Raw genomic sequence first — 22,771 nt, 5'->3', positions numbered from 1 at the left:
GTCTTGGTAATCACCACCTGGACTTGATGTTTTATTTATGTAAAAATATCAATTAAAAAATATTGAGAACTTAAAAAAAAAACAACCAAATCGTGTTAGATAATAAAAACATGACTTCTCGGTCCCTTTGTCCCATTGCTTTTTTCCCCAGCAGCCCTGAAGGCATCACCAGACCCTGATCCATTGATCGGAGGATCCAGGCGCCGGGCGGACTCCTCGCCGTTTCCACGCCTCTTACTTTCACCCTCATTGTGGTGAATCTCCGGCTTCTCACACTCTCTGCCAGACTTCCAGGAGTTGCATCGAGAAGGGAACGCCGACAACTTGTACAAAAGAAGAACGAAAACAAAAGCCGCATGGATTTGCCTTCACTTCCTCTGGGATTTAAAGGCGCTGCGATGGTCGCTGGAAATGTTGGAGAGTCGAAGCGGAGAGGAAGGGCGCGCGCTCTCTACGCAGCCAAGTTGTAAAAGAAGTTCCTTTGAAGTTCGTGTTGTTCCGACACCAGCCCGCACACCAGCCCCTCCAGCTCGTGAACCTCCGACCATCATGGCGCGGCGCGCGGTGTGCAAACCGCCGGGCTTGGGCTCTGCTCTCCGGGATAAACACCTCCGTTTTAACGGGAGCTCGGCGGCTTTCCCCCGGTACTTGGTTCTCCTTTGCCTGGCCGTCTCTGGCTGTGGATACTGCGGAGCAGAGACGGAGTTTTCCATCCTGGAAGAAGCTCAAATTCTGGCGGATCAGATGAAAAAGCTGTCCTCTCAGGAGTTGGGAGTCTTTACAATGCAGGTAGAAACATTTAATGTTTAGTTTTATGGAAACCTGGAGCGGAGGTGGCTCCGTTTAGAAGCTGGAAGGTGTGTAAAATCACCAAACAAGGCCAGGAAACAGGAATTTTTAAAATGTTTGCATAAGAAAAAACTTTCAGCGTAAAGAAACAACGATAAGGAAACAGGAGGCGCTCTGAAGTTTGGAAACGTTCATCAGGGACGCAGGATTCGGTGCTTTACCTCATTAATCCTCAGATAAACGTTTTAAATTAAAAATAGTCGATGCATTAATAACAAAACTCTGCGTTATCTCACGTGATTCCTCTTTTGGTTTGTTTGCACGCATCCCTGAGCACATCATTGACTTTTAACTTGTGAATTTTTGCACCTTACCTAAACCAGTTCGTCATTTTTGATGCAACACAAAGATCCACAAAGAATTGAAATCCCACCTTAATGTTTATGTAAATAGTCTGAAAATTCACTGCCTTTCACGTGGAAAACGAGCCGCATTCTCAGCTGCAGCTGAATAGCAAATGACCCCAAATTTAACCTCGTTTATGTTTTATTTTTGGTTATTAGTTTTGTTTATAAAACGCTTCAGAAGCACATCACACTCTCAAGGTCACCAACATCACACTAAGTTATTTAATCAAAAGTTTATAACATCAAAATATTAATGTTATTTGTGTTAAAAGAGAGTGATCTTCAGTTTTTGTGTAACATTTGATTATTTTTAGACAAATTGGTGCATCCAAAAAGCAAAAATAAATGTGTCATCTGCTTTTGGGGGTTTGTTTTATTTTCCAGACGAGCCAAATCCCAAATTAGTGAGAATTTATCAAAAGGTATTTATAAAAAGGTATTTTTAGTTCCAGCGTAGACCAATCAGAACGCCTTTTTAAATCCTGTCATGTCTGCCCATGCAGAGTGCTTTAAACACACCAAATGTGTGTGTGCGTGTGTTGGGGGATGGGGAGGAGGAGGAGGGGGGGGGGGGGGGGGTTAGCACTTCAGAGGCAGCTCACAGGCCCCTGAGCACAGAGGCAGGCGTCGGGGGTGGGGGGGCAGGGCCCCCAAACGGTGTTTCATCTCCTCTGCCTCCACACTGAGCTGCCTTCATCCCAGCTCTGGGAGTCTGCTTTGAGGGTTTCCTCTGATCCCACCGGATCCATCCACCGTTGTCACCGCTCATCCCTTCCCGAAACCTGGTTTGTTCTCTCTCTCTCTCTCTCTCTCTCTCTCTCTCTCTCTCTCTCTCTCTCTCTCTCTCTCTCTCTCTCTCTCTCTCTCTCTCTCTCTTTTCTTCTGTTGGCATAAATACAGAGAATTAATGACTGCTTTTCTCTGGAACGAGAGGGAAAACGTTTCCGTCTGCCACAAAAATGTAATTAATTTGGAAATAAATTTAGCTTTTGTCGGTTTCAAAGTTTTGCGACTAATTTCAAATTCAGACAAAACGTTGTTTTAGCATCACTCCGGTGTGTCGTGGGGAAACTCCTCTGAGCCGTTTTGTCGTGTAAATGGAGATCCGTTACTGATTTATTTTTATAGACCTGAGTGGAGCTAAATCCAGTGTTTGGTCTTTGCTCTGCTCTGGCGTTTGAATGAGGCCCGTCTTTCAGTCGAGCTGGATTGTGATGCTGTGATTTTTTTTAAACTGTATTTTTTCCCCTTCCACTCCCAAATCGTTTGGTTTAAACAGCATCACTAAGTTTCTCGCATCCGCTCGTCAGAGCTGGTACATTACTCAGAGGAAGCTATTGTCCAGACCTGACTGGACCTGGTGGAGACCAGATAAATGTCCAGGTGACAGTTCCTAACTGATCCTTGGTGCTTTTGTGTTCTTTTATCTTCTAGCTGAAGTGACAGAATGTCGACATCCAACTGCAAAGAAAAACATGTTTTAAAAGAAATTTTAGAGCCCAAACGAAAGTCTGAGTCCTGCATAAACCACGAGGCTTCCATTAAAACAAGATTATTTCTTAATCGCCGCATCTGTTTTGCATATTTTCCCCATCTCTTGCATGCTCTTCCCAGCTGCCCCACTCCTAAAACACCCCACCAATCCTCCAGGTTGTGAAGGGCATTTTGCAAACATTTCATTTGGTTTAATTCCTTTGGGGAAGGACGACTCCAGAGATAAGGATCAGATCTAGACAATGTCTGGAAATCTTGTACAAACAAAAGCTGAGCGTAGAGCTTTAGTTTTTCAGTCTTGCATCCGTCGCTTCTTCTAGAAACTTTGAGCTCATTTGTGGGTTTGACGGGAACCTTATCATGCAGAGTTCATGGGGTTCTGCTGTGGATGAGATCTAAGGTCCCTGTAATGAGGTGAGCATCCGAGTCCCTCTATTTAAAATGTAATTGTAGTCGTCTCCACTCCACCCCTCATTCTCTGGCAGATGTGTAATTTGAGGCAGACCAGCCTGCTTCTGAAGCTCTCGGGGGACGTGAAGGTGTACAGCTGTCTGATACTTTGCTTACGCTCATTTCTGCTTCATTTCCCCACATTGTAAAACAATTGTTTAGCCCCGACATTGTTCTTATGTCGGAGTAGATTATCTTTGTTGTATCAGGCTGTTGATTAGTCCAGGGACAGAATAGTTGGCTCATCCAGGGATCTGATGACCAGAATTTCAGATTGGTGGTATTTTGCGTTGAAAAAGAGAAAATCGTAGCAGCACTGGTGCCATCTCCAGGTTGTGCTTTTGCTGGCTTGGGTCTGATCCAAAAGCATCAGAGGTCAGACTGTTGCTTTGTTGTTTTCTCTAACTTGAACCAGGCGTGTTTGTTTTACCACACACACGCTCCCCTTCTTTCTTTTTTCCTCCCCTGCCTTTTGGTAACCTTCCAACACTTGTTGTTCTATTTTCTTTTTTCATTGGTCTTCAGCTGGATAAACAGTGTTTCTGCTCTTTTCCTCAGTTTATACTGAATCAGTTGGGTGGATGGGGGGTGTAAAGGAACGAGGTTTCGGAGGATATTCAGCAGGGCATCTGAATTCCTGCTACGCTCTCTGCAGTATGGCTTCAAAGCCTTCTTGCTGCTCTGCTTTCGTAGCGGTGAGCTCAGTCAAGGTTACTTTTAGTTTCACAGACTCGCTGCTTCATCTGGGAGTATTACCGTTCTCACCCATCTTCTGTTAGACTCTAGGTCTGCAATAGGGTTGTCACGGTATGAAAATTTAACCTCACGGTTATTGTGACCAAAATTATCGCAGTTTTCGGTATTATCGCGGTATTTTTTAAACGGTGTTGCATATGTTCAGAAAGCATTGATAGTCCTGTTCTACACAAACTGAAAAGGTTTAACAGTGTTTATTAAACCTAAAATAACACAAAGCCTTAGCAAAAGTGCAACTTTTCACAAGTAAAGGAACAAATAGCTTATTTTTCTGGAACATGTTACAGTAGTCAGTGCAGGTTTAAATTATACAAATCCAAACATTCAAAACATAAACAATATGTAAACAAATCAAAGAAACACCACTTGCTTTCTCATATACTTGTTTTCTTCATTATCAAAATGAAAATCTAAAACTCCAGTCCACACTTGACTTGAGCACTGTACAAGTCAACCTTAAAAAATATGTATTTAAAACAAATAGCCACTTTAAACAAATTACTAAAATAACTACTACACTATGTAATCAAATTCAAATGTTCAAGTATAAATGGCATTGAATAAGTAAACAAATCAATGACAAGGAACTAATTGTATATTTCTCTTCATCATCAACAAATAAGATGCTTCATCCAGCAACAGGGTGTCCGTGACACGGTTTAAATGCTGGCAGAGGACGCTGCGGCTGCAGTCTATAGTGACTCGTTGCATTCTCCGTCAACCAAAAGTCCTCGCGTCATGCATTTAAGCTAAAATGCTAATGTTATCTTACCTTGCACTGGCTGTGGAGACGTGGGTGATGGTCACGCAGATGTGCCATTAGATTCGAAGTGTTGCTGCCTTTTGCAGACACTTGTTTCCTGCACGTTCTGCAAACGGGATAGCCGTCTTCTATTAACTGTCCCTCAGCATTTTTCAGAAATCCAAAATATGCCCATACTTCCGATTTAGTCTTCTTTGAGGGCTGATGGATGTCCTGGGCGCTGCCGTCTCCTCCTTCGGCCATTATTTCAGCTTCAAAGTTTTGGTGCCGTTGCAAACTAAAAAGTGCGTGTGCGCGCCGCGGGAACTTCAGCTGAAGCGACGGTGGCTGGTAAGGGTCACCGCGCTTAAACCGCGGCCACGGTAAACCCACCGAGATGATTTAGTTTTTTAAAAACTGGACGGTTATTTTTATTGTCAACTTTTTTTACCGGGGTTTACCGCTATACCGGTTACCGTGACAACCCTAGTCTGCAATATTTCATGTTGTGCACGCTCAACCAGATCTTTTTGTTAATAGCATCCTCAGAAGAATCTATGAACAAGAATGTGACCTGCAAACACAGTGGCTTGTTTATTTAGCTGAATCTACCTCAACCTCCTCAACCCCAGTAGCTGGTGGCTAACTCCAGTAGTCATCAGATGGGAAGTGGAGGACCCTAGGGCTGGGCGTTATGGCCTCGCATCAATATCACAACATATTAAGCACTTCACCTTAATGGTGATACATGGACGATGACTACCTGTAGGAGTGGCGGTGGTAGATTTGGTCAAGGAGAAACCTGTTTACAAAAAAATTCCAGCAACCATTTGGCAACATTCTGAATTCATTTGCTACTGCAGGTTTCCAATGGCTGCCATCCGCTGCCCCCGCCCACTGCCTCAACATTTGAATCACCCTCCATTTACTCAGTGCAGACATGTGCATCTGAGTCGATCTAGGTCAATCTGTAGCCTTTAACTAGGAGTCTTTATCCAAGTTTACATGTCGGTTAGAAAACCAAAATCTAGAGTGACGTTTGTTCCACCTCACCGCGGTAGGTGGCAACATGCACCCATTTATGTTGGTATTTTACCGGTTGGCATAAAACACAACACAGATGGTAAACAAACTCTGGCGAGAGTGAAACAGGTGGAGCAAAAGTAGGATTTGCACAATGGCCACTGGACAACAACAACGCTGCAGCACAGCTTATTTGGTACGCTCGTACTGTTTGATGGTGTAACACGACTTACTTTATACTAATGATATTTCATATTCTTCTGCGGTCTTGTCACCTCTGGAAGGCGAGTGTCCAACTGGTCACAGCTCAATTGAGTCGTTTTCATGCAGATGGAATCGAGGTTCGTGTTATCTGGGTACTTCAGCGAGACCAATATGTGCGTCATCTGTTTAAGGGTCATCTGTGGGTTATGTTTAATATTATAATAATTATCTGATTTTCTTTTTAATCGTCCAAATCAGGTGCACCTGTTTCCACATACATTCAGGTTGACAGACCTGGTTACCCAACCTTGAATTGCTGTGCAAGTGCAGAAATCCTCTGGTACATCATTCATTAATCATGACTCAGATTTATAAACCCTTGGATCTTCAAAGATATCTGCACCTATGTTCTTTCTCTTTTTGCAAAGATTTTCTTTCTTTTTTGCAAATACTTCCTCGTTTTTATGCACATTTGTAGCATTTGAATTCCCCTGTTGCTGCTAAGACATGCGTACTGTCTAACTTGAAGTTGTTTTTATTGTGTTTATGTGCTTTCTGATCTGAACTGGGTTGTAAATTAACACAGAAAGTGATCTGATAGGCTGCATTTGACTTGCAGATTCCCAACTTACTTTAACTTGAACTTACTTTAACTGATGGTATATTTTCTGAAAAACAAACAAAAATGTGTTTTTCTGCCAAAGGCTGCAGAAATCCCACTGAGACATCTGCAGTGTTTTAAAAAGTTAGAATCAGTTTTGTTTTAGCCTTTAAAAAAATAAATCGTAGCGTCTCAAAAACCAGGAGCGACGGCCCGGCTCTGTTGCCTCTACCTTTATCTTCCTGTCACAATGCAGGAGGGAACAGAGCAAAGAGCCCCAGTTTTGTTGAATGTTTGGCTGCTTGTATGTGTTGGCTTGGCTCCAGAGAGGCTCAGGACATTCTTATACAGGTCCTTCTCAAAAATTAGCATATTGTGATAAAGTTCATGATACACATTAAACTTTCATATATATTAGATTCATTACACACAACTGAAGTAGTTCAAGCCTTTTATTGTTTCTAATTTGATGATTTTGGCATACAGCTCATGAAAACCCCAAATTCCTATCTAAAAAAATTAGCATATTTCATCCAACCAATAAAAGAAAAGTGTTTTTAATACAAAAAAGTCAACCTTCAAATAATTATGTTCAGTTATGCACTCAATTCTTGGTCGGGAATCCTTTTGCAGAAACGACTGCTTCAATGCGACGTGGCATGGAAGCAATCAGCCTGTGGCACTGCTGAGGTGTTATGGAGGCCCAGGATGCTTCGATAGCGGCCTTAAGCTCATCCAGAGTGTTGGGTCTTGCGTCTCTCAACTTTCTCTTCACAATATCCCACAGATTCTCTACGGGGTTCAGGTCAGGAGAGTAGGCAGGCCAATTGAGCACAGTAATACCATGGTCAGTAAACCATTTACCAGTGGTTTTGGCACTGTGAGCAGGTGCCAGGTCGTGCTGAAAAATGAAATCTTCATCTCCATAAAGCTTTTCAGCAGATGGAAGCATGAAGTGCTCCAAAATCTCCTGATAGCTAGCTGCATTGACCCTGCCCTTGATAAAACACAGTGGACCAACACCAGCAGCTGACATGGCACCCCAGACCATCACTGACTGTGGGAACTTGACACTGGACTTCAGGCATTTTGGCATTTCCCTCTGCCTAGTCTTCCTCCAGACTCTGGCACCTTGATTTCCGAATGACATGCAAAATTTGCTTTCATCAGAAAAAAGTACCTTGGACCGATGAGCAACAGTCCAGTGCTGCTCCTCTGTAGCCCAGGTCAGGCGCTTCTGCCGCTGTTTCTGGTTCAACAGTGGCTTGACCTGGGGAATGCGGCACCTGTAGCCCATTTCCTGCACACGCCTGTACACGGTGGCTCTGGATGTTTCTACTCCAGACTCAGACCACTACGTCCGCAGGTCCCCTAAGGTCTGGAATTGGTCCTTCTCCACAATCTTCCTCAGGGTTCGGTCACCTCTTCTCCTTGTGCAGCATTTTCTGCCACACCTTTTCCTTCCCACAGACTTCCCACTGAGGTGCCTTGATACAGCACTCTGGGAACAGCCTATTCGTTCAGGAATTTATTTCTGTGTCTTACCCTCTTGCTTGAGGGTGTCAATGATGGCTTTCTGGACAGCAGTCAGGTCGGCAGTCTTTCCCATTTTGAGTAATGAACCAGGCTGGGAGGTTTTAAAAGCCTCAGGAATCTTTTGCAGGTGTTTAGAGTTAATTAGTTGATTCAGATGATTAGGTTAATAGCTCGTTTAGAGAACCTTTTCATGATATGCTAATTATTTGAGATAGGAATATTGGGTTTTCACAAGCTGTATGTCAAAATCATCAATATTAGAAACAATAAAAGGCTTGAACTACTTCAGTTGTGTGTAATGAATCTAATATATATGAAAGTCTAATGTTTATCAGTACATTACAGACAATAATGAACTTTATCGCAAACGAAACGTTGCAGGTAAATAAAAACATTTCTGTGTTTTAAAAAGAACCAAAAGATGGAATTAGAATTTCAACACAGCAAGACCAAAGACGTTTAAAGAACAATAATGAACTTTATCACAGTATGCAAATTTTTTGAGAAGGACCTGTATAACTGGCTTGAATCGAGCGTTTCCAACTTGCTACCTGAACACACTCCAGACACGTCGGAGGCCTCGGGTTTGTTTGACATTTGTTTGAGAATGGGTGTTGCTCCCCAGACTGTTTTAAGATAGACCGAGTCTCTGTATTACTATTTATTATGTAATACATTATATTTTTTATTTTTTGTGACCAAGTGCTTTACTTTGATCTGAGATTCGAACTTAATCTAAAATTGTTTTTAGTGAAACTTTTTTGCATAATGCTACTCTTGTTTATTTTAAGTCCGAGTCTTGCAGATTGAACTACAGCCTGAAGGACGTTGTTTTTGCATCTGCTGGACGGCGATCTGAAAGGAGCATGTTCTTCTACGTCTGCACCAGCTGTTGTGGTTTAAATCTGTCTGTACTGCCTTGGCCAGATCATTTATGCGACCGCTTTTTGATCCCTTTCCCACATTTCTCAGTTGAAGGAGGGCCCCTCTGTACTCAGCCTTGACTGAAATGGGCTTTCCAGTGTTTTTGCAGCCTCCTCTGCCTCCACATTTTTGTGTCTCATTTACTTATTTTTTTTACATCCTATCTTTTCGTCCTCATGTCTTGAACCAATCTGCCCTAAAATGTCACATTTTCTATAAAGAATCTAGTCTGAATGTTTTTCTTGAGCGTTAATTTAAGTAGAAAAGTATTTTTCAGCTGTAAACGTGCCTTTTTGTTATCCCATTTTCCCCCTGATTATCATCAGAATTCCACATACAGGTATCCTGCACATCTGTGTCTGTGATAATCATAGATGCTGTTCATTTTCAGTCAGTGTTGGCTTTAAGTCAAGTCAGACAAGATAATCCAATGAGCTGCATTTGTTTGTAGTGACATTCATGTTTTTAGGAGTCCTATTTTCTCTTTGCATTGGTGTGTTTTGTTTACTGTGTCTATAAATTTGCTGCAGTGTGTTTTATGTACGCTACCCGAACTGGGCTGATTACAGGGGGTGTTTCTCAGTGTCAAGGCACCTGGCCTTGCAAGGCATTGTGTCAAGTATAGGATACATTATTCAAACACTTTGGATTTAAAGAAATTGTTCATTCAACAAAATATAATTATGAAGTTTTAAAGTCATTTATGAGCCAGGGAAGATGGACTTTATTCAGAGAGTAAAAGATAAAAAGTCCTGCGTCTGGCACCCTTGAAGACTCATGACGTACGCAGGATTAGTTAACACCACCATGAAACCACCATGTCAGATTGACCTGTATGAAGACGTTTGGCCTGTAAGTTAAAAGTTAACTCCTGGTCGTTTTTGATGAAAAACTTGGCCATTCGGTACGCTACATTTTCATGGGCATCTTGAATTCTACTAATCGAACTTTTTGTGCACTAGAAGGCGTGAAAATTATAGACAAATTTGGGGTGATCCATTGTGAAGTAATTAAAACATTTCAGGGTGAAATTATGATGAGAAAACCTGCTCAAACACTCCACAATTACTTTGCCATCACTTTATATACCCCTCGTGACAACTGCTATACCTTTCCCTGAAGGCACTGATCACTACTTACAGCAATTTTCCCACTTTTTCCTGTTTGACCAGAGCCAAGAACACCTTTCAGTCCCTTCGTTTGCTGCACAGACTTAAAACGAAGTTGGCTAAAGAAAGAAAAAGGGGAGGGGACTTAGTGGTACAATACCCATTTGGGAGGGCAAAAAGAATATAGAGACCAGCTCCCTCCCCCGACAAGTTGGACTTGTAAGTCTCCCATCCCCCTCGACACACACACGCACACACACACACACACACACACACACACACACACACACACACACACACACACACACACTCCTGCAGAAGAGGCTTTGCATTCTTGATGAGGAGAGAGTTGAAACTCCTGTGGTGGAGCAGATCAGACATTTTTATTGCCTTTTTTTTTCTCTCTTCCCTTACGGCCCTCCGTTTCCAGTCAACTTTGTTACATGAAGAGTACTCACACACCGTACTTGTGTTTATTTATTTATTTTGCCTTTGCGTTGTTTTTGTAATGAAATAGGTGCTTTTTTTAGGGTGAAGGTGTGATGTTGCATATGCAGCAGCAGGATTTGGGGTTGTTCCTGCAGGCAGAGAGCATAGCTAAGGGAAAAAAGCTAAATTAGGAGCAGGGGTTGGGGGAAAAACAGAAGAGATTGTGTGGAGCAGCGTTGGCAGGCTGTCATATTGTGGAGTGTCAAACACACCCAATAAAGAACAGTCATAACAGTTTGCAATGGCTTGGTGAAGAATAATAACACTTCTCAAACCCCAGGTCACGGGGTCAGCTTATTTGTTGACAACAATTAATCATCAACATAAAATATCGCTTCATCAGGAATTTACAGTCCCATTCAAAAGTTATTACACCACTTTTTGTTTCACATCATTATTTTATACTATTTATTGTTTCTTTTTCACAACCCCACCCAGAAGGTGGTGAGAAATCAGATCGTTGATACAGAAAAACAGAAATGTGGCCATAATGTTATTTTTAAACAAAATGAGCCGATAACGTTTAAATATTCAGATTTTATGACCAACCTAAAAGCTGCTGGTACTTTCAAATCCAGTTAGCAGCATTATTATTGTTTTTAGAGGGAATTCTGTCCATCGGATTCATTGAGAAAGTCCTTAATTTTGGATGGTGCTGTCTGTTCTGGTGCTGTTCTGGTTGATCTTCCCCATCGTCTTGATTTTCTCCTTCCCCCACTGTAATTGTGTCTGTGTGAAATTGTGTCTTGTTTTATTTTGTTGTTTTGCAGCTTTATCTTTCTGCCTTTGAAGATGAATCAGAAAGTAACCTGAGCTGATCGGTTGAACTTCAGTCTCTGAGAGGAGGCTAGTAGGAAGATGAAAAGGAGATGCTGTGGTCCCTTTTTAAAACATATTCTAGCAGATGCAATGGCAAGGAGAAAACCTGATGCCGCTTACTAATTAGGAGGCAGAGAGGCGTTTGCGGGGCTTTGAGGGTGAGATGAAACACAGGGAGACTGAAATGATGCTTTGAATGTTCCAAATGCATGTTAACACCTAATGTAACAGTCTCACGCTACCGCTGCTTTCACCAGTATACACAATTACTTCACAGGCGGATGTCCATGCAGCTGAGTTTAGTTATCAGTGTCTCCTAGCTGCCAAAACAGTGACTAATTTGATCTGGATGAATTAAACAATGAAATAGAAGCAATAAAAAAGTTGATCAGGTCTCATTTTTTTAAATGTGAACTAGATTTACACTTCAACCCTCACTGCTAGTAGGTATTTCTGTTTAGTGTGATTTTCTTAAAGCTTCTTTCTGGAGTATTTCTCTTATCTGATGGCACCATCTAGTGGCTGACAAGCATATCACACAAAAAGTCTTTCTCCGTTTGTTTAATCGCGACTTCACGTTTCTGTTTATAAATGTGCTTCTTAGCCGACAAACAGCTAAAACACGCTGTTATATGAGTATTATTCTCATGTCGTGTTGTGTTTTCATATATTTATATTTTAGAGACTTATTTGTCCGTGAAAAGTTCATCAACTCTGCATCAACCGAGGTATTCCTTAAATTTGAACCAAATAAGCGGTAGTCTAACGCTATTGGTTAGTTCTGGTCGGCGCTCAGTTTCCTATTGAATGGAGCTCTGCTGGGCGGGGGGCGTGCGTAGCAAAAAAAAAGACGTAGTGCTTACATTTAATCACAGTACATGATGAAATAATCACTTTTACGTATTTCTGAAAAATCGTACAGCATTTCTGAAAGGGGAAGACTTTGGAAAGCAGCATTAACTGTTACCATTTTTGACATTTGTTCCCCGCTGTGATGAAAACATGTAAAGGAATTGAGATAATTTAAATAGATATTAAAACGAAGCTTTTCTACTCCTGAAAATGAAACCCAGTCCACAAATAACTCCCACAATCCATGGCTGTTGTTGCACGAGGCTCACCTTGACTCCCAGCAGCAGCTTTTTATGTTTTGCAGCCAGTGTTCAAAGGAAAACTACAAAAGACCTTCAGAAAGTCTAAGAAATGGATGCTTGAGGCCACATAAATGATTACAAGAGAGTCTGGCTTCTGGGAAGGAAAATATAAAGAAATGAGGAATGACTCCTGACTTTTCCGCATCATCGTACATGACTTTGTTAAGTTTTTCCGGGGGTGTTGTTGTGTGGATAGCTGTTTGAGTGTTCCATGTTTGTTTGCAGCTCTATTTATAGTTTTGATGAAAGGACATGTCATGGTTTGGTAATGTTGACTTTCCGACGTTAATGATGTAATAGCTTGTTGTGACTGAATCCTAGAGAAGCAAGCGTAGCGACTGTTGGACAAAATGTTGGTTTCGTTTTGAAGTCTAATCCTCTCATCCAAAAGACCAAGGCCCAGTTCACACAGCAAGATTTTAAAATTGTCACGGTGCGATGAAACCTAACAGATATAGTTTTGGTCCTACAACATGTGATGTGTGTCAACACGGTAAAGACACCACCACATATCAGTTGATTTCACTCACTGGCCAATCAAGGTCAAACCTGACTTTGGGTGAACCAAACATGGCGGACGATGAGGAGTATTTGGATTCTCCTCGCTCCGTGCAGCTTGCTTCTGTCATCAATATTTTTGCAACGCCGGACTTGTTAATGCATTTTTTGCTTTGGCGCAATGGAGGGTGTTGTCATGATCACATGGGGAGTTACTGCTGAGCTCCGGACGGTTACAATATTGAAACTGAAAGTAAACATGGGCAGTAAGTTTCGCTTTTGGTAACAAAATCAGCTGAGATGGCAAACTGGAGCGATGCAGAGGTTGACCTGCTTCCTAATCAGAGGAATCATCCAGTCTGAGTTGTGTTAAATACTTGTGTCAGCCATTTTAATGTCTTAATGTTGAGCCCTTGCAACTTTTGAGTATTTTATTCCTGGAGAAACTCCGTTTACTCCCACAAAAAGACTAGATTCCCATTTCCCCCAGTCTCATCCTGTCTTATCTTGTCTTTCTGAACCTCTTTGCCTCAGACCTTTTATTTCCAGAACTCTGGCTCGTTGTCGGCTGACTGGTCTCCTGCCAGCATTCTCTGAGTCTTTCCAGTCCAGACGTTGGCACGATCAACCAGCTGGAGTTTCTTCTGGCACACAAGACAACTTGCAAATCCTCTGTGTCATTTCTTGACATATTCTAAAACGATGAGATTCTGACTTTAGTGTCAGCAGCTGAGTAACAAACTTTCGAGCCATCAGACAATGTTTGAAGCTTGTTGCATAAAAAGGAAAAAAATCTGCTTTTGTGAACACAAGTCAGAAAGGTGTAGATGTATCCTTTTCATTGTCGTTGTGCTTCTGCGTCAAAGAGCCAACACCAAGCTCTGTGGGAAATGTACCGCGTCTTTTTCACCATTCAGCTTTTAATGAGAATTGAACATTTAAAGATTTTTGCAAGTATACGTCTTTAGTTATCTTCTATACCAAATAAATCATGTCTAGTCGTGTGTGCTCTCAGTTTAAAAATGGACATAAAGGATGAATTTGCAGAAGAGCTTTTGTCTGTAAAAATGGACCACGTCAATAAGCAAGTGCCCTGGTCTGTATTTTAATTAATAAAATGGCATTCAGTAAGAAACATTACTCACACTTCTCACCATTACTCAGTGCGTTTACATGCTGCCAGTAACCCTTTTAAAACCCGGATATTCGCAATAACCCGGTTCGGCACGGCCATGTAAACACCGTCAAAAACCCGGATTTGCTCATAACCGGGTTTTTAAAAACCCGGTTACTGCACCTGGGGTAACCCTTTTCTAACCCGAATGTTTGGTCGTGTAAACGCATATCGGGATATCCCCATCCGAGCGTGTGTTCTGCGCTTGCTCTGTTCGCAAGGAATCTTGGTCTTTTGAGTAGCGAGACGTCTTGTATGCGCCAGAATACCGGAAGTAAACAATTGGGAGCAACATGGCGAGTCGCGGCACAGCACCACACTTTTGGAGTGACGAGGAAACCTCTGTGTTCATCGGTCTGGTGAAAAGTATGAATGTTATGTCTTTCATAGACGGCCGAAAGTACAGAGGCAGCGAAATCTACAAGAAGGTAACCGAAAAGCTACGCGAAGCGGGGTTTGTAAGGACACCAGACCAAGTGAAGTACCGCTGGAAGACGCTGAAAAAGGCCTACTACAAGGCGAAGAAACAAAACAGTACTAGCGGGTCCAATCCATCTTCTTTTCCACAGTTTGATTTAATGGACGACATTTTGGGCAATAGACCCATCAGTACAGCTGAAGAAAGTGGGGTAGATATTGGATTTGAGGACGTACAGGAGCAGTCAACCGACCAGCAAGGTAGGTTTGCGCGCCTTCTCCAAGCACAGTAGCTACGTAACTTAGTCCCACATTGTTAGCACCATTGTTATAATAAATAGGAATGTAACTAATTTGTAACACAAATGCTGCCTAACATGCACTGCCCCAGATTAATAATTATAGTAAACGTCACATAAATGTAAAGTCTGTTTGTTGCTGTTTTGTGGTTTCACGATGTGTAAAAAGACATCTTTTTTTTATTATTATTTCATACGAATTGTATTAATGCTATTTTACAGACAGTTATGGAACGCTTGACCAGACAGACGCAGCCACACCTACAGCAAGCGATACAACAAGTGGAAGTGGCTCACATCTTGAAGGAGAGGATGATGATGATGAAAACACAGGTAAGTCACATGACTTGCTCAATCCAATACATATGCCAACAAAGGGCTTCGCTCTCGGAGGTAGATACATGCGTTGACCCATCTGTGTTTAACCTATCAGTAACATCGTTTTTAACATCAAGCTGTAACATTTTGCTTGTTTTTATTTCTGGCCAGATGCAAATATTGGAGAAAGTGGACCTTCAATGACTGTGCCTAGCCAGTCTACACCGCCATCAAATACCACTGCAGCTACTCCTGGTGAGCTTTCGAAATACTGTTACTGAAGGCATAACTGGTTATAGCGTATTGTAACCCCAGGTCACTCCTCCTCCTTGTGTAATGTCTGAAAATAGTACCTTTCTTTAGTGGATAATTTGATTGCAGTGATTATGAGATATTATGTAATATAACCGTGGACCCAAACTAAGGACTATTGTCACTTTTGCATTCTTAATAAACTCAGAATTGTAGGGAGATGTTTATGATGCAGGCGCAGGTGACATTCTGACACGTCACCTACAGGTAAAGAAACATCTTTTAGAATCCACAAGTTTCATAAGAATGCAAAAATTGATAATAGTCGAACACTAAGATAGAACTTACCCAACACTTTCTAAGGCCTGTCATGTCTGCTCTAGGTTGGTCAAGTCGCAGGTTCAGGCACCGTGGAGCTGCTTCACTGACTCAGCATCAACAGTTCTTGGTGACAATGCAGCACACGCAGAACCAATGGTTTGAGCAGCAACGGCAGTTGAGACAAGCCAGTGATGAGGCATTCATGTCTCAAATGTTTTCTGAATCGACCCGTTCAATGGGTTTGGTTGTTACACAACTCCTCACAGGGTTAGGTGCATTATTCCAGCGGCCAACTCCTCAACCCATGTTTAGTAATTCTCATTCACAGCCTATGTTTCAGCCATACAACAACCATTTTGATAACAGGCAACCACCTGCTCCTCCACATCGATTTCCCTATTCTCATAACAATCAGCCTGAACATGATCACAGCGAGGACCAAGATTCTACACCATTCTGCCAACTGTAGTGTCCCACCTTATAATCCATTCATCTATTTGACAGTTGTTTTTGTGCATTTCCTATGAAGTTTGTTGTAGAAAATTATTTTTGTGAGAATTTTAAACTTTGCACCTTTTTTGCAGCTTTTGTACACCTTCTTTTTTTATTATGTAACAAACATTTTCAAAAACTCTTTGTTCCACATATGTGCAATATATTTACATCTCGAGCCTTGTTCTGCCATAGTAGTTGATGTATTTATTCTCCATTATGGAAGGATAGGTGCGCCATAGCGCCTTACTTGAACCTCTGTTTTACCTCACATGTAAAAAGCAAAACCAGAATGTTATTTTGTTATGTGCTTTATTAAAGAACCAATGTTTTATTAAACTTACTAGAAAACTTGTATTTGTTGACATTTTATTTGAGCATTGCATATAACTGTTCTTTTTCAGAAGCGCACAGCAACAAAGGAGAAGGCAGATAAACATCTTATAAAACTTAGAAAATACAGCTGTTTGACAAATATCGAGCTTACAGTTTAACGTTGTTTGTTTCCTATCAGACCCGTTCGTCCTGCACACTCATGCTCTTACTAAGCGCTTACGGAGTGGGACACGTGCAGCAAGGTAATCTGTTAAGGCCCGTCTGATAGCTGAGGCTGCACTGTTATCAGCCCTATTTACCTGTGACACAGGCTGTGGAAACAGCCTTTCTACTGATGTGGCCTCCTCTGCCCATCTGGGATTAACATGCTCCTTCTCCATCTCACAAAAGTTGTGTAGAGCACAACAGGTTGCTACCACGTATGGTGTGAAAGTGAAATGGAAGTCACTGCGCTTCAACAGAACACGGAAACGAGATTTCAGTCGACCAAATGCTATCTCTATAGTTGTTCTAGCAGAACTCAAATAGACGTTAAAGCTTTCGTCTTGTGGTGTCAGTCTTGGGGACTGCAGATAGCCCTTCATTAGCCAGGGCAACAGCGGGTACGCAGGATCTCCCAGCAGGAAAAAATCCACATCCTGCCCCTCGATCTGCACTGCTCTATAAAGTGGGACAGATAGAAATATTATTCTTCCTAAATTATGTCATAATACATCTTAGATATGTGGCAGGTATGCAACTTGCATTTAAATACCTAAAGTTTTAATGCATTACCCACCTTTGGGAAGGATTGTGCATTGTTGAACAGATTTGACTGGCGGAGTGCATTGGCGTCATGTGCTGAACCAGGCATTTTGCAGCTCACACTCCAAAAACTAAGGAAAATGTTTCACAGTGAATCAAGATGTAGTGGGAGCGGTGTGATTAGTGGCAAAAATTAGGAAAATTATTTCAGATCAGTAATGACAGAATTATTTGTACATATAAGCTGTTGATGTTTTGTGGAACAGAGAACCTCTCAATTGATGTTTGTGAGTGGTTCTAATATAGCTTAGTGATGTGTGTCTGTCAAAATTATATACAAATCATAATCATGGATAAAAAAGCTGGGAATGGCAAAACACCTACCAGTATTTGTCATCACAGACTCCCTGGAGGACATAGGATGGCCATCCCTTCCTGTTTATGAAGTCTCTGTAGCCATCACTTGGAGGCAAGCAAGGGATGTGGCTCCCATCCACACAACCTATGATAAAAAGTAAAAAACAATTAAAAAAGTAAAAGTATGCACACAGCAGTGTAGCCTACATACATAGTATAGTTCACATTTAGCCTACTCAGAAAACTATTGACATTAACAAGACATAAGAGCAGGAAATATTTTACCTATGATTTGAGGAATGGAGTGGGCACGTTCAAATCTTTGTGCAATGCCACATGCCTCCTCCAAAGTGGGTACCCGGATCAGTGTTTTGATGACAGAGTCGACCATTCCGTGGCAGAATAGGTACACCATCTTCTTCACGGTGCTCTTGTGCACTCCAAATTGGTTTGCTATCAAACGATACTCGGCACAGCTTGCTAGTTTATACAGCACCATTGCAACGCGCATTCCTGTAGGCACTGGTGTGCGGATGGTTACTGCGCTGGGCTCCATCACTCTTTCCATCATACCACAAAGTTTAGCAAAAGATTGACGTGACATACGAAAATTCTCACGCCAATCCGTGTCCGTGAACTCCATCATTACAACCCGCTCCCACCAGTCCTGGCTGCGCACCTTCATCCAAAGTGTCCGCGGGGCTCTGGTGGTAACGGGTACCCTCGACATGTTGGATATGTTTAGCGCAGCTCTCTCTATATTTGCAATTTCTTCCTCACATACTCTCCTTCGAATGACGGCCAGTACGCACAGTCGTTGTAAGAGCTGCTGGTGGGTCAATACCAGCACTAAAGCGCAAACAAACGCGCTCGCTATCTCTTCCGAACTGGGAAACATGTTGTTGTTTTCTCGGACACCGGAACAAGATGACCTGGAAATGACGCATATTGCGTCTTGACGCCATCCATACATCCTGACGCTACCCCAAAGTCCGCATTGAAAACGGGTTATGCAAATTAGGGTTGCCTCTTTCTTGTAAACGGGTTATCCCGATCAACTCAGAAACCCGAAAACCGACCTTAACCCGATCATAACCCGGATATTGGCTGCATGTAAACGTAGTCATAGTGTAGTTCTTTCCTGTGAGTATATTAGCATGCTAAACAATGTAGTGTGATGAGCGTCTGCTGCAGCTGGAGAGCCAAAATGGAGATGATTGTTTGATAGAAGCTGTCTTGAGTCTCCTGCATACATCACGACGGAAAGCACGGTGCTTGGCTTCTCGTCACATTTACGACAGCAAGCCTTTCGTCATTTACATACCCAAAACTTGTGAACGTCCTTAGGAAGCCCCTACCCCCTATTCTAAAAGCACTCACTACAAATTCTGCACATGACAGTGACCGACTCATGAATGGGAATGGGAAAGATTTTCGATGTTTAGACAGCAGGTAAAAAGGCTAATGCATATTCAGCTGACAACCCCCAAAAGCTGACATGTTGATGAAAAAGGCCCAGTGTGTGTGTGTGTGTGTGTGTGTGTGTGTGTGTGCTGATTAAAGACTGATTTATACTTCTCCATGAGCTCCGCAACACAGAGACGCACACGAAGTGTCGGAAAGGTTTTAACACGCACACTTCTGTTCAGGCAGCGGAGTGTTACAAAGCAATTCCCCGCCAGGACAACAGAGGGCGTAGTGCTTTTCTGTGATAACACCACCATAACACTCATGTATCCGGTCCACAATAGTGTATTTACTAATGTGTTTATATATTTCAGACACTTTATAACACGGACAAATTAGTCCTTCATTCTCCTCCACCTCTTCATGCGGTCGCCACCTCTAAATCCATGTTTCCCGCCATTTCTGTCCACGTTTGCTCCATATTTTGTACTCCTTTACTCACGGGTGAATAAACCTTCAAGTTTTCGGACTTTTCCCATGACGCGGTCTTCAGTCTGTTCTGGGTCTGCCACTAAATATCTTTTTATTTTTTAATGAGGCAACGACAGTGCTTGTGACCTTTACAGGAAGCACGTCCTGACCAATCATAAGCTTGCGGTCTCCGTCACTTTCGATGGATGTTTAGAAATTTGGGGCGTGTCTCCGTCAGCCTCTGTGAGGAAAGATTTGAGTTACTTTTTAAATGAACCTGATCATCATTTTTACTTTTAAATCTTGTGTTATTGTGCCTTCGTGTTTGCACACGTGCCAAACTCTCAGGCTCAGCAGCCTGCGCTCCCAAGCTTTACATGTCACCAGAACACAACCCGCCACAACAAATTAAATGCAGTGTTGTACAAAATGGAAGGCCTGTAGTGTTTGTTCTTTTACAGAACCAGGTTATTAAATTTTTTGGGGTATTTATTAGAGATTTTCTGGTTTTTATTAATCATGCAACAGGAAAAATAATCGTTAGATTAATCGTCTAATTAGGCATTAGAATAGTCGACTATTTGATTAAATAACCACCTAAATAATTATTCTGAAAATAATCATTTTCTCCAGCAATAAAACAAATGCTATTCTATTTGATTAGTATGTAACTAAAACATGTTAATGCATCTGCTTTGATGTGTTTTGGTGTCTGCATGACAGTTGTTTGTGCTAAAACATTACGTACGGTGCGAAAGTTATTCATGAGTTTCCTGTATAAATCGTTGGTTGTCGTTTGTGCTGTGGGCGAAGAAAAGGCTTCCTCTGCATCACTCTCACATACAGTCTTTTTGCTTTGGCCCAATGAAATAGAGACACATACTTACTGTGAAGGTCCGGTAAAATGACCTGGAAGGTCCGATAGTGGAAACGGGCCTCATGTATCCACAGCAGCCTTGGGGCTATCTGACAACAGTGATGCTGCCAAAACCACATAACTACTGCCGCAGTTGAGAAGGGCACGAACCTGCAACCCTGTGGTCACGGTGCAGGCCCTTCACTTATTACTCCCTTTGCAGGTTTAGTTGTTGTGTTGGGGCTTTTGTATTTCATTGAACCATCTGGGCCACCGTAGAGACACATAACCCACCAACCACTAGGGCTGGGGGTAAACGATTATTTTTAAAACGATTATTCTGACGATTATTTTATCGAATAGTCGACTATTCTAATGACTATTTAGAAAATTAATCTAATGATTATTTTTCTATTGCACAATTAACAAAAACCAGAAAATCTCAAATAAATTCCTCAAAAAAATTGATAAATTCTTACTGTAAGAGAATAAACACTACAGGCCTTCCATTTTGTATACCACTGCTTTTATTGTGTTGGTTGGTTATGTTCTGGTGACGTGTAGAACTTGGGAGTGCAGGCTGCTGCCTGAGAGGTGGTAGAAGATGGAGTGTCTCCATGCTACTTTGTTTTGGTCACTTATGTGCGTGAGGCGAGTGGTCTTACGGGTTAAACCAAACTCAGGTGATATTTTACACTAAACCGAAAACCCACAACACTCTAAATGTAATAAAAGGGAGATCTACACCACAAAAAAGATGAACTCTAAACCAAAACGTAACAGTTTATCCCAACGCAAGAAGCTGTTAGCGAAGATGCTAACATTAGTTTTACCAACATTAAGTTCAAGTTACCAAGTTTAAATAAACCGAAAACACCCAGCAGCAAACAGACCAGCATGGAGGAGAGACAGCTACCACCAAAACAGCTCTCCTCATGTCTGAAAGAAGCTCCTTAATGAAGGGAGAAGCGCTCCCGGTGATTTTCTACATCTGCGGTAGGCACGAAGCAGCGCATCTGACCCCGGAAGTTGTTGTCCGTTGCCGGGAGACGAAGGGGCAAAACAGGAAAATAATCTAGTAGTGGACGGACATTGTTCCGGGTCTTCGGTATTTGGCGGAGATGTTAGTGAAGGCGGAGAAGAGGGCGAACTAGAGGAAAAACAGGCAGATTCCTCCTCTATTTACAAACTCCTGGGGATGCAACAAGTGGGCGCGGTGCGTCGACTTCCGGATCTGACGTCGACAAATTTTTAGAATCGAGCCGTCGACTTCGTCGAGGCTTCGCTACAGCCCTACCAACCACCACCACATTTGAGTTTGTGTCCTAATGTAGAGCCTTTGTAATGACAGACCGATAAGTGTCATCAGAACATGGTTGCTATAATTTAGTGTTGCAAAGTCAAAACCTGTATCATTCGTGGCTCTATCCTCTTTGCAGCCTCAGTTTAACAATCAGCATGTGTAACTGCCCTTAGAGTACACGCGTTAGAACAAAGCCCCCTGTCTGCAGAAAGGCCTTGGAACCATGGCCAGACACAGACATGATCTCACGTCTTGCTCGGAAACCTGAGCAGGAGACCACCCCAGAAATCTTTTCCTCTGCTCTGTGATTTATTCTTCTTTTTCTCATTTCCATATCACCTCTTCTCACTTTTAACTGCTCCGAGGAATTACTGTTCTTCCTGTGTTTTCTTTATCGGACCATTTTTCAGTTAGATTCTATCTAACAAGAATATTCATTAAAACTGCTTTGCTGCTAATTTCCTCCTCGTGCATGTAAAGGTTTATCTGCAGTGCGACATGCAAGTTCCTATAGTCGAACGCTCCGTAAAGGCACGTGAAAGCCCTTCCAGATGAGTCCACAGCACAGGAATGTGAAGATAATTCAGGACGGTTTATGCAGACTGTGCAGCCGCCCTATCAGAACATCTTTCCACTTGGCTGAGAGGGGCGCTCTCTTGGCAGGAAGTGTATATCAAAGTTTGGGGTTTTATTGAGTGTCGGTCTTTGCACTTTCTGGATGAGCTTTAGTGCTTTCTGCTAAGAGTCTGGATAAAGGTGGTACCACCAGGGTGTGAATTGGTCCCAAAGCACAGAGTTGTGGAGACCTTTCTTGTGTTTCTACGCCAGACTTCTTTTTGTCGTGTCTCTGTTTTTTTGTGGAAAACAAGTTTGCTCTTTTATTTTTACAGATTACATAAATTTGTATGCATTCTTTTATGTGAATGCAGAAAATAGAATTTATGGGCTTTTTAGTGGAGAAACAAAATCTGCTTGTGAGGATTTGTTTTTGTCGTTTTTAACTGTAAGATTTGATCACTTAAGTAGAGG

At 42.1% G+C, this 22,771-nt stretch overlaps 1 protein-coding gene and 1 long non-coding RNA gene across 2 annotated transcripts in view; both read left to right on the top strand.

Moving 5' to 3' along the window:
* The first annotated feature begins 269 nt into the window (after positions 1–269).
* The window catches only part of cachd1 (cache domain containing 1), a 121,886-nt gene continuing 99,384 nt past the window's right edge, over positions 270–22,771 (top strand). Inside the window, exon 1 of the mRNA XM_015970989.3 lies at positions 270–789. Within this exon, the coding sequence (XP_015826475.3) occupies positions 412–789 (378 nt within the window). The 5' untranslated portion in view covers positions 270–411. The remainder of the gene's footprint in view (positions 790–22,771) is intronic.
* LOC139071575 (uncharacterized) lies at positions 15,013–16,056 on the top strand. The gene is made up of 3 exons (XR_011521422.1): positions 15,013–15,218; positions 15,375–15,458; positions 15,839–16,056. It is a non-coding gene; the product is annotated as an uncharacterized lncRNA (long non-coding RNA).

Source organism: Nothobranchius furzeri, chromosome 8 (assembly GCF_043380555.1).
Source record: "Nothobranchius furzeri strain GRZ-AD chromosome 8, NfurGRZ-RIMD1, whole genome shotgun sequence".
In the NCBI taxonomy this organism is placed as follows: domain Eukaryota; kingdom Metazoa; phylum Chordata; class Actinopteri; order Cyprinodontiformes; family Nothobranchiidae; genus Nothobranchius; species Nothobranchius furzeri.
The sequence above is the reverse complement of the archived record's forward strand: the minus strand, read 5'-3'. Positions and strand labels throughout refer to the sequence as shown.